Source organism: Schistocerca americana, chromosome 5 (assembly GCF_021461395.2).
Source record: "Schistocerca americana isolate TAMUIC-IGC-003095 chromosome 5, iqSchAmer2.1, whole genome shotgun sequence".
NCBI classification, from domain to species: Eukaryota; Metazoa; Arthropoda; class Insecta; order Orthoptera; family Acrididae; genus Schistocerca; species Schistocerca americana.
In genome coordinates, this window is record NC_060123.1 from 159,094,919 (window position 1) to 159,110,609 (window position 15,691).

Here is a 15,691-nt window from a genome sequence, read left to right on the forward strand (position 1 = left end):
CACAGACCAAATGAATATAAGTGTCATGTACAAATCCAAATACTAATAACAGTCATAGGAAATGAAGGTGGTGATTCCTCCATGGCTACTCCCATGGAGAAATAGATTGTGGAATGTTATTTCCTTTCCATTCTCTCAGCTGTCGTTCTCAAATACCTTACTATAACTACATTTTCAGTAAAGCTCTAGACTACATTTATCCAAAACCTTTCTTCGCTTCTGAACACAGGTGCATGTAAGTGACCCCCCCCTCCCCCCCCCAGAAAAAAAAAAAAAAAAAAAAAAAAAAAAAAAAAAAAAATCCCCCATCGCCACACACACCCACTGTGCTGGCACTTTCAAAAACTTGTTGCATCTTTCTTACTGATGGCAAATATAACATAACTGGATGCACTCTATGTGACAATATTGCTATTAGTTGAGCAAGTATCTGCATTTCTTTTATGGATTGATTATTTCTAAGAACGCCTTTGGTACTTTTCCTTTCTGACTGCCTCGCTCTCCCATGAAATAATCTGTTTCATCAACAGAAATTTCACAAATAGTGATCACCTGAAAACAGAAAAACAAACATTTTTGACAGTGTAATTGATGGTCATGGTTGGGGCAGTACAAAACAGTAGTAGTTTTTATCACCAAGCATCATTGCCAATAGGTTGACACACTAAGTTTTGTACTTGAACTGTTAATTTGTACAACAACTTAAGTCTACATTTCCAAGGTTTTGGGTTATGGGCACAGCAATGTTCCAATACCCAATTCACATTGCTTAATACCAAAATGACTTTAGTCCGTAACTTCTCTACATTATTTACAGTAACAGAACATTCGTGTTTACCAGCAAAACAGCCTTAGTCCAGGACATAAGTTGGTAAAAGGTCTATATTACTTTTGTTTGTGTGGTAGACCTGTGATACATATTCTGAAAACAAAAAAGCCATCTAATAGCAGTGCTTTATGTATTGGTTTAATTAGAAATGAAGAAAATAATGACCAAACAAGGAGGAAAGGACTCGAAAGGGGTGCAGAATACAAGACAGCTACAATAAAATGTGCTAAGATTAAAGGGTTGGAGCATGTAACTCATATGGGGAAGTTAGTTTCACCTACACAAACATGACCTGCTTGCAGATAATCTCTTTGGATTTAATTTTGTTTCACAATGTTGTTGTACACAGTATTCCTGTACACATCACTGTAGTTTACCGCGACTGGTAATCATATTAATAATTGTTTATAAACATTTGTAAAGCAGGAAATAATGTTTCAATTTGATTTCTTAAAATTTATTGTTAGAAGCAGTTAATTACATGAAATATTTTGAAATTAAAAATGAACAAGATATGTTCTTACAGGGACAAATTGTAAAAATTGCCATAAAAAGATGAAGAGGAAAGGAAGATGAGCCTGGTACTAGGGCAGCTATATTCAAGTATTATGTTAAAGATTCAGACAAGGGCATAGAAGTATGTAAGAAAGCCTTCCCCAGTGTTTATTGTGTTACCAAATCCAGGATAAAGAGATTGTGTAAGTTGCCACTTAGTGGAAAGTCTCCTAAAGACCAACGTGGAAAACATAAACCAGGAAACACAAAAGAGGCTGATATACTTCATTCTCGTATTGTGCCATTTCTAACTAAACAAACCCAGTAAGGAAACACAGATGTTTTCTACATAAACAGTGAACTAACTGTAAAAATAACACATGAAATGTTTCTTGTCAAATATCTTGATAGCAATGTGTTTTAACACTATTATTACAGATATTTCAATGACCATTTCCTTTTGAGATTTGTTAGGCCCAGCGCAGACACATGCATTAAGTGTGAAGAACTGAATGTTAAAGTGAACAGCAATGCACTTTATGATCAATCTAAATGTGTTGCTGCAGCAGAACTCATAGTTCACAAATGTCGCAGCAAAAAGTTCTACAAAACACTGGAAGATGCACCCAAGTTATGCACTGAGAGAGAGGATTTCCCTTGCTTTAACATTTGACTGCATGCAAAATGTTTGCTTGCCTAAAATACCACTTCAGAACATGTATTATTATTGTCAACTAACAGTTCCACTTTTCTCTGGGCGTAACATGAAAACTAACTCATCTACCAAGAGGCAAGCTAACAAAAGTCCAAATAAGGTATGCAGTTTTCTCCTCCACTGTTTCAATACCTGTGTCTCATCTAGTATTCAAGAACTATTGTTGTATTGTGATGGCTGTCCAGGCCAGTATAAGACCACCACACTCATCAGGTTTTTAGTGGTTTTAAGTGCTCACAGGCATTTTTTGAACATCATACTTCTCTTCCCTATCGGAGGACACTCCTTTCTGTCAAATGATTGGGACTTCGCAGTAGCGAAAAGATAAATTGAGGTGTGTGGACAGACTACACAGCGAAGGACATGTGTGAATACACAGTCAGCTCTAGTGCTAAAAGAAAATAATTCTACATACTTTCATCCTTGGGCCAGGATGTCCACATATCCCAGAATTATCACACAGACATGCTTATCCAAACGGTGTGCGTCCAATCAACAAAAATAAAACTAAAGATATATGCAAAATGCTCAAGTACATTCCAGACTGTAATGAATCCAAAGCATTTTATGAGAAAATTGCAGCTTGGGAAAGAAAGACAAATGAGTAAATTTGCAATTTTGCTTTGGAAGTTTGTCCTGTATGTTTATTTCCCTGGGTGATTTACTGTTCTACGCAGTCTGAATGTTTTTCAATACAGAAAACACAATTGTATGTTTTTTATATGTCAGAATTTTATTACATAACAAACACAACCAAAGTTAATTTGAAAAACGACTTCAGTTCTTCTTTTTTAAAACAAAATTTGAACATGAAGGGAGTACAAGTCATGCTTTTGTAGTGACAGTCTTATGTAATTTCGATGTGTGTAGCATATCATGCAATAATCTAGTGCAATATTCACTCCAGTAAGATAGTAAATGGTTTTTTGTTTCTTCTGAAAATGTACTTCTAGGAATGTAGTCATTTTGCAAATTCACAATTCACTTGCATATCATCAAAAGCATTCAGACAGCCCTATGTAATGCAGAATTGATTACTAGATGTCACAAGAGGTGGATCCGCCACTATAAAAGGAGGCAGGGAGTATTGCATTGTCAGTAGAAAAGCAGAAAGACCAGAACGGTCGGTCAGGAGAAATCAGTGACTTTGAACGTGGACTAGTCATTGGTGTCACCATTGTAACAAATCCATCAATGACATTTCAACCCATCTGAGTTGACTGTTGCTCATGTGACTGTGAGGCAATGGTTTGAGCACAAAAACATCCTTGAAATGGACTGGCTTGTCCAGAGTTCTGATCTCAACAAAATGTAATGCATTTTGAATGAGTTAATGTTTAAAACACTGACTTTACTCCAGAACCCTGCATTCAACCTTCTTTGGTTTCAGCTCTTTAGGAAGAACAAACTGTAATTCCTCTAAAAACATTTGTACACCTCACTGAAAGCACCCCCAGCAGAGGAAGTATCCCCAGCAGAAAAACCGTTATAAAAGCGAAGAGTGGACACATACTATAGTACGGACCACTAATGGGTATACAGATATTTTTGATCAGATTTTGTGTGTGTGAGCGCGCGCGCACACACACACACACACACACACACACACACACACACACACACACACACACACACACACAAAAAGCTCTTTCTTCTCCTGCCCCTCTATAACCATTTTCTTCTCCCTCCTCTCTCCGATCACGTTTTCCTTTCCCCTCTCCGTCCATCTTCTCCTCCCCCCTCTCTATCTTCTCCTCCTTCCTCTTCCTTTTCTACCTGTCCATTACCCATCAGCATCTTCCACTTGCCTCATGAACCTCCCCTTCCTAGCCCATCTCTCTGTCAATGCCCCCCCCCCCCTCTCTCTCTCTCTCTCTCTCTCTCTCTCTCTCTCTCTCTCTCTCTCTGCCCATCTCCTCCTTCCCCTGCTCTCTGTTCATCCACTCCATCTCCCCCCCCCCCCCCTATCCATTCCTTCTGCAACCCCCTCTGTCCCACCTTCTCCTCTTACGCCATCTCTGTCCATCACTTCCTCCTCTTCTTGCTGCTCTTCACCTTCTCCTCCCTTTCTACATCCATATCACGCTTCCAATGTCCATCTGCATCTACACGCTGTGGAACATATTTTCATACAATCTGCACACCACGGTAATTAGTCAAGACAGCCTAAATGTCAGATGTTACCAAAACTTTTTCACCCCCACATCCACCACTGTTGGAGCTACGTAGTACTCTCCCATCTCAGACTTTTAGACAAAAAGTAGTATGTGCAAAAAATTAGGATGTAATCAGTCCAGTGGTTTATGAGGAGGTTGGGACATACACACATGCACATATAATTTTTTCCCCATTACAGAATATACTTTTACTTTAAATTCATTAATCTAAAGGAAGTTTTTCTGCAAAAATCTACAGTTACGTTTCCTTCAATGGACAGTTTTGAAACACATAATTAGCTTGATTATTTGTAGAACATAATGTACTGTGTTGTGTTAAAATGTGGAGTGCATTAGCGAGCCACTAGCATTTTTTACATGGAATTTACTTCATTTGCATACTGTATTAGTTATAGATACAGCTTTTGTGTGTGTGTGTGTGTGTGTGTGTGTGTGTGTGTGTGTGTTTTATTACAGCTGCAGCTCAGTTTTCATAATGAAAAGGAAAGAATTAGACATTACTTTAGGAAGGAAGCATCTTGCCATTTATATTAAGCAGTGTAGTAAAACTGTCAGTACTTAGCACTTGGGTCGTCAGTCCAGTGTTGACAGGTGTTTCTGCATCTTTTTTTAAATTAGAAAGCTGCCTCCATCTGAATATTTCCTCTATGAACAGGTTATGACAAATCTTCATTTTTATGAAAAGGACAGATTACAAAATTGTTAAGGTTTTTGTGGCCACTTGTTGACAAAAGTTTGTTGTAAGGATAGACTGCTATTCACCATAGAGAGGAGACGCTGAGTCGTAGACAGGCATAATGAAAAGACTGCTATACATTAAATCTTTTGGCCAAAGGGCCTCCTCCTGAAGTAGAACACACACACACACACACACACACACACACACACACACACACACACACACAGTCTCTGGCCACCAGCAGAGTGTAAGTTTTCTACTTCAGAAGAGGGCCTTTTGGCTGAAAACTTAAGTCTTTCCTTTGTGTGGGTCTGCAACTCAATGTCTCCTCTATATTATTCCATCTTGGACTTTCTTTTATTAAATGTTCATTTTCAACAGTTTGGCAGTCACACAGAGTGGAGTTCTGATTCTGCACTGATTTTGTTGCAGCTCTGCCATGAACCCTATCTATCAGACTGTATTTGGAAGACTTTTACATATTTATGTTGAGTGGCATCAATCTAGCCGTTGTTACTGAAGTGTGTGTATAACTCCGTCCGATCAGGCCTCTGAAGGCCCAATGGTACCGACTGACCACCTTGTCATCCTCAGCCCACAGGCATCACTAGAAGCAAATATGGAGGGGCATGTGGTCAGCACACTGCTCTCCTGGCCATATGTCAGTTTACGAGACTGGAGCCACTACATCTCAATCAAATAGCTCCTCAGTTTGTCTCATAAAGACTGACTGCACCCCGCTTGCCAACAGCGCTCGGCAGACTGGATAGTCATCCATTCAAGTGCTAGCCCAGCCTGGCAGCACTTAACTTAGGTGATCAGACGGAAACCGGTGTTACAACTGCAACAAGACCATTGGCGAAGTATGTGTATGCACACAATAATTCAATTTTCTTGCAACAGTGGTGATAAGATTTTGTTTTACTCTATAATTCTGTAAAGACGTGGGTAGACTCCTGAATGTATCAGTGAAACACCCCCCCCCCCTCCCCCACCACCAAAGCAGAAAAATACACTCACAGAAAAACAAGGTTGAAGACAATATTGACTGTGTATGTTGCACCAACGGCTTCTTTGACAAGGGATTTAAGACTCCAACTAGAACACTAAATTCACTCACACCTCTTTTTTTTTGCTGCCCCAATTGGCAGCATGAAATTGCCATTTATTTTGTGAAAAACAACTTGTTATTGCACCATTTACCTTATTCGCCGGGTCTGTCAACTCTCAACTATTTCTTCCTCCAAAACTAAAAATGCATCCCAGTGGTTCAAAATCTGATGCAAATTATGTGATTCAGATGGTTGTACTGACAAAGACTTGACAGTTAATATATTTTTTTAAATTTTTTTATGTTTTTTTCCTGAAGCTATGGATTTATAAAAACTCATCTGCACCAAGTATTGAATCACAAGTATCTTATTTTGATTAAATAGTCCACCTCATAACCTTTTAATTTAGAATATGTCTAACACAGAAAGGAATGAGGTATTTGGTCATAAAAAGTTTCCACTCTCTATCCAGTGATGTAACGAATTCAACACATATTTAAAAAAAAAAAAAAAAAAAAAAAACAAATCATATCTGTTTGAGCACACTCCTACACCAAAGAAGAATTTTTGAATGTGTAAAAAAAATCATTTATATGGTCAACATGTCATTACCATATTTTATGGACTATAAGATGCACATTAATTCTTAAGCAGTTTTAAAAAATAGCATTTTTACCAGTTTTATTATTAGACTGCAAAGCCATACCTATAAAAAAGAATGTTTTTAGTTCATAAAACCTAACTGATCTTTCAAATCTCTAAAAATCATCATCTGAACTTTCTTCTTGTTCTTCTTACTCTTCATCATCACTGATGTTGTCTCCATATATAAAATGGTCTTCACTGCCACCAAGAGTATTACTTACGCTGCATTTCTTGAAAGATTTAACAATAATGTCTTCTTCCACTATAGACCACGACTGTTTTATCCACTGACACACTTGTTTGATTGCAAGCTGCTTTAAAGCTCCCTTCGGCATGAATTCTGATTTCATCTATCATCCGTTTGTTCCATTACTCTCTCATATACACTTTAAATGGTTTATTTATCGAGACATCAAGAGATTGCAATTGTGAATAGCTAGTATAACAGCAAGCTGTGTATTTCCATGTCTCAGTTTCTCTTTCACACAATTTCTCAAATTACTTCTAAACTGATCTAGCACAAGAAGAGAACTCTTGTTCAGTAAAGCACCTTTCCTTCTCTCTCACATTCTATCAATCCACAGTTTCATAACAGCCCCATCCATCCAAACCTTGTCATGTATAAGAACACCACCACCTTGTGGTATTTCAGAAGGTTTTGGCATTGAAGCTTCCTGGTAGATCAAAACTGTGTGCCGGACAAAGACTTGAACTCAGGACCTTTGCCTTTCGCGGGCAAATGCTCCACCATTTGTGCTACCCAAGCATGATGCATAATAACCCATCCTCACAGCTTCAATTCTGCCAGTACCTTGTCTCGTACCTTCCAAGCTTCACAGAAGCGCTTCTGTGAACTTTGCAGAACTAGCACTCCTGGAAGAAAGGATATAGTGGAGACGTGGCTTATCCACAGCCTGGGGGATGTTTCCTGAATGAGATTTTCACTCTGCAGCAGAGTGTGCTCTGATATGAAACTTCCTGGCAAAGGTCCCGAGTTTGAGTCTTGGTCTGGCACACAGTTTTTATCTGTTGGGTACTTTCATATCAGTGCACACTCCGTTGCAGAGTTAAAATCTCATTCTGGTTTTGGCATTGTTTTGCACTTGAAAATGATCACTGCATTAAGTTTAGTATCAACACCACAACATGAAAGGACAACAGTGTAGTGCATTTTTTCATGTTCACTTGTTTTCATAGTTACAGTTTTAGCAGCTTTCACAGCAACAGTTCTGTTATTTGGCACATCAAATGTCAGAGAAGTTTCATCTATATATGCTATTTAACTTTATCCCACATTGTGCTTCATAAACCTGTAGAACCAACTACCATCACCCTTAAAGTCTGTCAAGTTCCACTGGAGTGCTAGCTTACGAGCGGGTATTTGAATCATTTTTGTATTAATTCCAATGCTATTTTGACAATGGCCTTGAATCCATTTCAATATGTCATCGTCTAGTTTTAGCCATTTTCCATTCCACCCGGTATTTGCACATTTAGTCTTCCTCAATTTTTCAGTTCTTCTCTACTAGCCTGCCAATTAATTTTTTTTTCCCCATTACAAAACTAGCTACTAACAAATGATCTGTACTGTTACTGATAACACAAATCACTTTCAAGTTCATTGGCACCATAGACTGCAATGATGTATTATAGGCTACACAGTGTTCTGAGTTTGTGATGGTGGAGCATGAGGGAGACAGTGTTAGCAAGCTTATGAATCCCCACAACTCATGTTCGTTGCATGGGTGCACTGCTGCTGTCAGTTGAATCAAATGCTGCCACATAGAGAGAGGTTTCCAACACCACTGAATATATGAGCATTCTTAAGACTGGCAGGAATTTATATCAAACACTGAACATTTTTATATTAATTTCAAGTATAAGATGCACCTGAATTTTGGAGACAATTTTTCAGAGAAAAAAGTGCATCTTCTAGTCCATAAAATATGGTATATTTTTCACCAACAAAGTATAGTATACTTCTAAAATGGACAAACAGACACTTCACAGTTTGGAAAATGACATTGAAATTCTGTAAGAGACAGCAAAGGTCTAGAAAGAGCAGTTGAATGTAACTGATAGTGTTTTCAAAAGAAGTAATAAGATGAACATCAACAACAACACGAGGGAAATGAAATGTTGAATTAAATCTAGTGGCACAGGGAGAACTTATTATGTAATGAGACGTTAAAAGTAGTAGGTGAGTTTTGTTATTTGGGCAACAAAATAAGTGATGATGGTCATATTAGAGAGGATATAAAATGCAGACTAGCAAAAACATGAAAAGCATTTACGAAAAAGAGAAATTTGTAAACACGACATGCAAATGTCTGAAAATTTTTCTGAGGGTATTTGTCTAGCTTGTAGCTTTATATGGAACCGAAATGTGAACAATAAATAGTTCAGACATGAAGATAATACAAGAGTTTGAAATTAGGTATTGCAGAAGAATACTGAAGAACAGATGTGTAGATCGAATAAGTATCTGAAGGTATAGAATCGAAGTGAAGAGAAAAGAAATTGACGGCAGAAATGCATCCAGAGATATATAGGAATCAATCAGGTTGGGAATGGAGAGAAGTGTGGTCAGGTAAGACTAAAGAGGAAGACCAAGGTTTGACTACAATAAGCGGCTTCAAATGGATGTAAGCTGCAATGGGTATGCAGAGATGAAGAGCCTTGCACGTGATAGATTAGCACAGAGAAGATCATCTAAACAGTTTTCAGAATAAAGATGACAACAACGACAGTAAATTGTGGCCATACTGGCACCGTTTGGGAACCGTGAGTGTGTGAAATAATTATTTATTTTTATTATCTATTGGTGTCATACAATAGGTGTAAATAATAACAACAATGTGGGTTATTTGTAATATTTGACACCTGCAAATTCTAATTAAGTTAATTTATTTACAATAAATTATCACTGTAAAAGATATTCTTTTGATGAAAATTGGAATTATTTTCTGTGGAATAATTATTTTGAAAAAAGCAACACTGAAAAGGATACACACAATTTTAAGAAGCGTAATGCTACAAATAAGAAACAGGATAATCTACAAGTTATTACCGGACTTTTTGAGGATTCAGAATTGTTTTGACTACATGTGCTACATCTGTCTGCCTCTAAAGACATAGCATGGAATAAAAGACGATCTGGGTATATACTTTGACAATTTAAGGTAAACCCATTTGTATGCAGGTCTACGAAGCATCAGCAGTAGTTCCTTGAGAATCACAATGAACGATTCAGCAGCCAACACCATTATAGACAAACTGAGTGACAATGAAACATGCATACTATGGATTCTGTGGTACCTGCCATTCTTTGAAGAGTGTTTGCCCATTCCCCATCTCATGGGCACAGTATTGCGCTAACTGAAATTACATCCCTGAGGGTAGCTGTTCAGATTTTCCTCAGTGCACAGCAGTTAAGAGAGCACATTGTATTTGATGGGACCAAAATTATCGAACCTTGCATTTACCTGCTATGTCAATCAACACTGGAAGCTGCCATGTGGTAATCATATGATAGCATCATCATAATTTTGCTGTAGGACAGGCTGAAATAAAACTCATCTGAAAACACTGTATTCTGCTGCTCAACATGTCAGGAAGGCCACTACCACTGATGTGTCAACTACGGTATACAGTTTTTGTGCTTTGGTTGGTTGGTTTGTGGGATTAAAAGGACCAGACTGCGACGGTCATCGGTCCCTTTTTCCAAAACGTCAAACACCCACACAGAAGGAAAACGGATAAAGGACGTGGCAACAGACGACATAGGACAAGAAAAACTTAGACAGAGATCAGAGAAAAAGGATTAAAATCACACAGAATGTGACAGTGGTTGGCCGACCATAGAGACAAAAAAGGAAAAGCCAACCACCAAGAAACACCTTAAAAACTCAGTCTAAAACAGTAGGCCAAAGGCCAGACTCAACACAAAAAAGACAAACACTTAGATTACGTGATAAAAGCCCCCTGCCCGAATAAAACACAAAACGAAGCCTGCCATGACAGTGTCATCTGCTAAAAGGGCAGGGAGCGTATCAGGCAGTGCCAATGTCTGCGTGAGCACAGCTAAAAGTGGACAGGCCAACAAAATGTGGACCACTGTCAAAGCTGCCCCACAGCATCATAGAGGCGGGTCCTCACGGCTCAGTAAATATCTGTGTGTCAGCCAGGTGTGGCCAATGCAGAGCCAACAAAGGACAATAGAGTTCCTGCGAGTGGCTCGCATGGATGACCGCCACACAGCCGTCGTCTCCTTGATAGCTCGGAGTTTATTGGGTGTGGTCAGATCGCACCATTCAGCGTCCCAAAGTGCAAAAAATTTGAGGCATAGGACTGTTCACAAATCAGTCTCTAGGAGGCCAATGTCCAGAGTTGTTTCACTGGTGGCCTGTTTGGCCAGCCACAACATTGCCCGGGATGCTGACATGATCAGGGGCCCACACAAAGACCACAGAACGGCCGCAACGGGCAAGAGTATGGAGGGACTCCTGGACAGCCATCACCAGACGAGAGCGAGGGAAGCACTGGTCGATAGCTCGTAAACTGCTCAGGGAGTCGCTACAGATAACAAAGGACTCACCTGAGCAGGAGCGGATATACTCTAGGGCACGAAAGTGGAGACCAGCTCAGCAGTCAGCAGTGAAAAAGCTGCAGCCAGCCGGCTATGAATATTGTTCATAGTGGTCCCCTAGAGCGAGAGCATAACCGACACGACCAGCAACTATCGAACCGTCAGTGTAAACAACGCCAGAACCCTGATACGTGGCAAGGATGGAAAGAAAGCAGCAGCGGGAGGCCTCCGGAGGGACTGAGTCCTTCGAGTCCTGTGCCAATTCGAGCCGAAGGCATGAGTGGGGCACACACCACGAGGGTGTACGCAGAGGGGCCCGGAAAGGAGGTGGAAGAGGGAAGACCCCAAGCCCGGAGAGAAGCTCTCTGACGCAGACCACGATCGTACAACCCAACTGGGGCAGACGTTCTGGGAGATGGACGACCAACTCAGGGAACAGGAGACGATAACTAGGATGCCCGGGCAAGCTACAAACATGTGTACCATAAGCGGCCAGTAAATGTTGGCGCCGTAACCGCAGTGGAGGGACACCTGCCTCCACAAGTATGCTGTTCACAGGGCTGGTCCAGAAAGCACCAGTGGCAAGTCAGATCCCACTGTGAAGGATTGGGTCCAGTACCCTCAATGCAGATGGGGATGCTGAACCATAAGCCAGGCTCCCATAATCCAGACGGGACTGGATTAATGCCTGGTAGAGCCGTAAGAGGGTAGATCAGTCGGCGCCCCATCTGGTGTGGCTCAAGCATCGCAGAGCATTAAGATGCCACCAACACATCTGTTTAAGCTGCCGAATATGTGGGAGCCAAGTCAACTGGGCATCGAAAACTGGGCATCGAAAACCGGGCATTGAAAACCACACCCAAAAACCGATGTGTCTCCACCACAGCAAGAAGTTCGCCAGCAAGATAAAGCCGTGGCTCAGGGTGAACTGTTCGTCACCGGCAGAAATGCATAACACAGGTCTTGGCAGCCGAAAACTGGAAGCCATGCGCTACAGCCCAAGACTGCGCCTTGTGGATAGCGCCCGGTAGCTGACGTTCAGCAGCTGCAATGCCAAAGGAGCTATAGTAGAGACAGAAGTTGTCAGCATACAAGGAAGCTGAGACAGACATTGCCACCGCCACAGCGAGCCCGTTAATTGCAATTAGAAACAGGCAGACACTTAGGACTGATCCCTGTGGTACCCCGTTCTCCTGAACTCGGGAGGAACTATGGGAGGCCGCGACTTGCAAGCAGAAGGTACGATGCAACAGAAAATTTCGGAGGAAAATCGGCAGTGGACCCCGAAGACCCCAACCATGAAGCATAGAGAGGATGTGATGGCGCCATGTCGTATCGTACGCCTTCCGCATGTCGAAAAAGAAAGCGACGAGGTGCTGACGGCGGGCAAAGGCCGTACAGATGACTGACTCCAAAGGCCCCGAGACTCGAGTACCCAACTCAACCGCCGGATAATGGGGCGGTAGCTGTCCACCTCCAATGGGTTCTTGCCAGGTCTCAAAAGGGGGATAACAATGCTTTCTCGCCATTGCGACGGAAACTCACCTTGGACACAGATACGGTTGTAAAGGTCGAGGAGGCATCGCTGGCAGTCCACTGAGAGGTGTTGCAGCATCTGACAGTGGATGCGATCTGGCCCGGGAGCTGTATCAGGGCAAGTGGCTAGGGCACTCAGGATGGCGGGTGTGAAATGAAAGGCTCCAACATTCCAACCGCGTGGGGGGGGGGGAAATGAAAGATGAAGCCACCTGATAGAATTTTGCATATAATGAAATTTAATTTGTTTAAGAATCATGATAGATGATGCTGAAACGACAGACATGTCAAAAAAAAATCTTAAACTGCAAAACATTCCCAAGGGCAGATGTGGCTTCTGATCATAATTTACTGGCTGTCAACTGCACATTAGGAAATCAACAGCATGTCAATAGGCCAAGTTTGAGCGCCTTAACAAGAAGGTACAACAGGATGGGGGGACACGGACAGTGGTCCACCTGAGCAACAAGCAGCTCGATGAGGCCACCTCAAAAGCACTCAGCAAGGGCCTCAATTTTGCAGTGACTCCCAAAAGCGTAGCTATTGCAGCCTTCATCAGTTCGGTTGAGCAAGTCGTCAACAAGCTACCTTCCAACGTGTCTGAAGAGATCTGCAGGGAGACCTGCAGGGCACTCACCAGGACGAAGCCCCCCAAATCCAACATCTCGAGTGAGGAGGGTGGAACTCAGGCAGCTACGGGAGGATGACAGCATTGTAGTTCTGCCAGGTGATAAGGGTAACTCCACGGTCATCTTAAACAAGTTGGAGTACGATAGGAAGGTTCAACAACTTCTGGAAGACACTGCTTACAAACCACTAGATGGTGACCCCACAGACAAGGTGGACAAGAAGACCCGGAAGTTGCTGAAGGAGACAGGTCTACCTGAACAAGTCATCAAGAAGCTTCATCCCAAAGCACCTGTATCACCCAAACTCTATGGACTCCCCAAGGTACACAAGGAGGGGGTCCCTCTTTGACCTATCGTCAGTAACATCGGCGCAGCGACATACATCACTGCACAATACCTGAAGAAGATATTGGCACCATATGTGGGCAAATGTGCACACCACATTCGGAACTCTGAGGACTTCATACAATGGCTAAGGCAGCTACACACCGTGGACTCTGACATCATGGTCAGTTTCGATGTGGTGTCACTCTTCACACGAGTGCCACTCACTGATTCACTCAATATCATTGGAAAGAAGTTCGATGGTGCCCTGCTCGACCTGTTCAAGCATGTACTGACCTCAACATATTTTCTTTACGGTGGTCAATTTTATGAACAAACGGGAGGAGTGGCAATGGGCAGCCCTTTTATCACCAGTGGTAGCCAACCTTTTCATGGAAAGGTACGAAGAGGAGGCACTTGCATCAGCCACTTACCAACCCAAGCACTTTCTTAGGTATGTCGATGACACTTTTATCATTCGGTCCCATGACAGGGAGAAGCTAGATGCCTTTTTGGAACATCTAAATTCATGCCACCCAAGTATAAAATTTACTATGGATCTAGAGAAGGATGGACAGCTCCCATTCTTGGATGTCCTGGTCAAGAGGAAGGCAGATGGCACTCTGGGGCACAGTGTGTATCGTAAGCGCACCCACACTGACTTATACCTTCAAGCCAGTAGCTGCCACCACCCGGCACAGAAGAATGGAGTCTTGAAAACATTAGTTCACAGGGCTCCGGCTCTGTCGGATACGGAGGGTCTGGCCACAGAGATAGAATATCTACAGCTGGTGTTCAGCAGAAATGGATACTCCTCCACAGACATCCAAAGGTCACTTCGTGCTACCAGCCAACCACAGGGTACAGAAGAGGAGCCAGAGGAGGCGAAGAAGGTGGCATACCTGCCATATGCTGGACCTATTTCTCCAAAGGTCAGCAGAATTCTTTCAAAATATGATATAAAGAGTATCTTCTGTCCACCTTCCAAAATTGGGACAAAGCTAGGGAGTGTGAAGGACGACCTGGGGCTACGTAAACCAGGCATTTACAACATCCCGTGCCAGTGTGGAAAGTCATACACTGGCCAGACAACCAGGACGGTGGACATCAGGTGCAAAGAACACCAGAGGCACACCAGACTTGGACAGGCAACCAAATCTGCCATACCGAAGCACTGTCTGGAGCTCGGTCACTCAATGGACTACAACAACACCAAAATTGTAACACAGATGCCAAGATTTTGGGACGGTGTCATAAAGGAGGCCATTGTGATCAAGGTCACAGACAACCAATAAACCAAGACAGCGGTTACCAGCTCAGCTCAGTGTGGAGTCCGGCTCTGGAGCTTATCAGGGCCCAACGAAAGGAACCTAGAAACTCCTCAAAGAAGGAGCAGCGCCAGGCGGGTGCGGACTGTGAACGCAACTCCTGACACGGGACGGGACTCTGACAGCTGCCACGACTACAGATGATGGACGAGCCAGGCGCGGATGACCGTCAGAGCACCGGGTAAGTGCCAACACCTCAGGAGCAGCGCTAGGCGGGCGCGGACCGCGAACGGAGCGCCCGACAAAGGACAGGGCTCAGAGATCTGCCACAGATGGAGACCAAGTCGGGCGGGGACGTCCGAGGGAGCACTGGGGAAGAGAGAACACCTTACAAGCAGCACCAGGTGAGCGCGGGCTGCGAACAGAGTGCCCGATGCGAGACGGGCCTCAGACAGCTGCCACAACTGCAGATGGTGGACGAGGCGGGCACGGACGTCTGTTGGAGCACCAGGGAAGTGCCAACACCTCAGGAGCAGAGCCAAGCAGGTGCAGACCAAAAACGGAATGCCAAACGCGGGTCCAGCCCCAGACAGCTGCCATGATGAGCCAGGTGCGGACGTCCGTGGGAACACCAGGGAAGGGCCAAAATCTCAGGAGCAGCACCAGGCGGGCGCGGACCATGAATGGAATGCCCGACACAGGGCGGGCCTCAGAGAGCTGCCACAGATGGCGAACAAGTTGGGCGTGGACGTCC

The 15,691-nt window shown here is 42.9% G+C and overlaps 1 protein-coding gene across 2 annotated transcripts in view; it reads right to left on the reverse strand.

The window, feature by feature from the left end:
• Positions 1-310: 310 nt before the first annotated feature.
• The window catches only part of LOC124615602 (endophilin-B1), a 226,219-nt gene continuing 210,838 nt past the window's right edge, over positions 311-15,691 (reverse strand). For both annotated transcript variants that reach the window (XM_047143594.1, XM_047143593.1), the window contains one exon: positions 311-552. In XM_047143594.1, the coding sequence (XP_046999550.1) occupies positions 442-552 (111 nt within the window). In that variant the 3' untranslated portion in view covers positions 311-441. The remainder of the gene's footprint in view (positions 553-15,691) is intronic.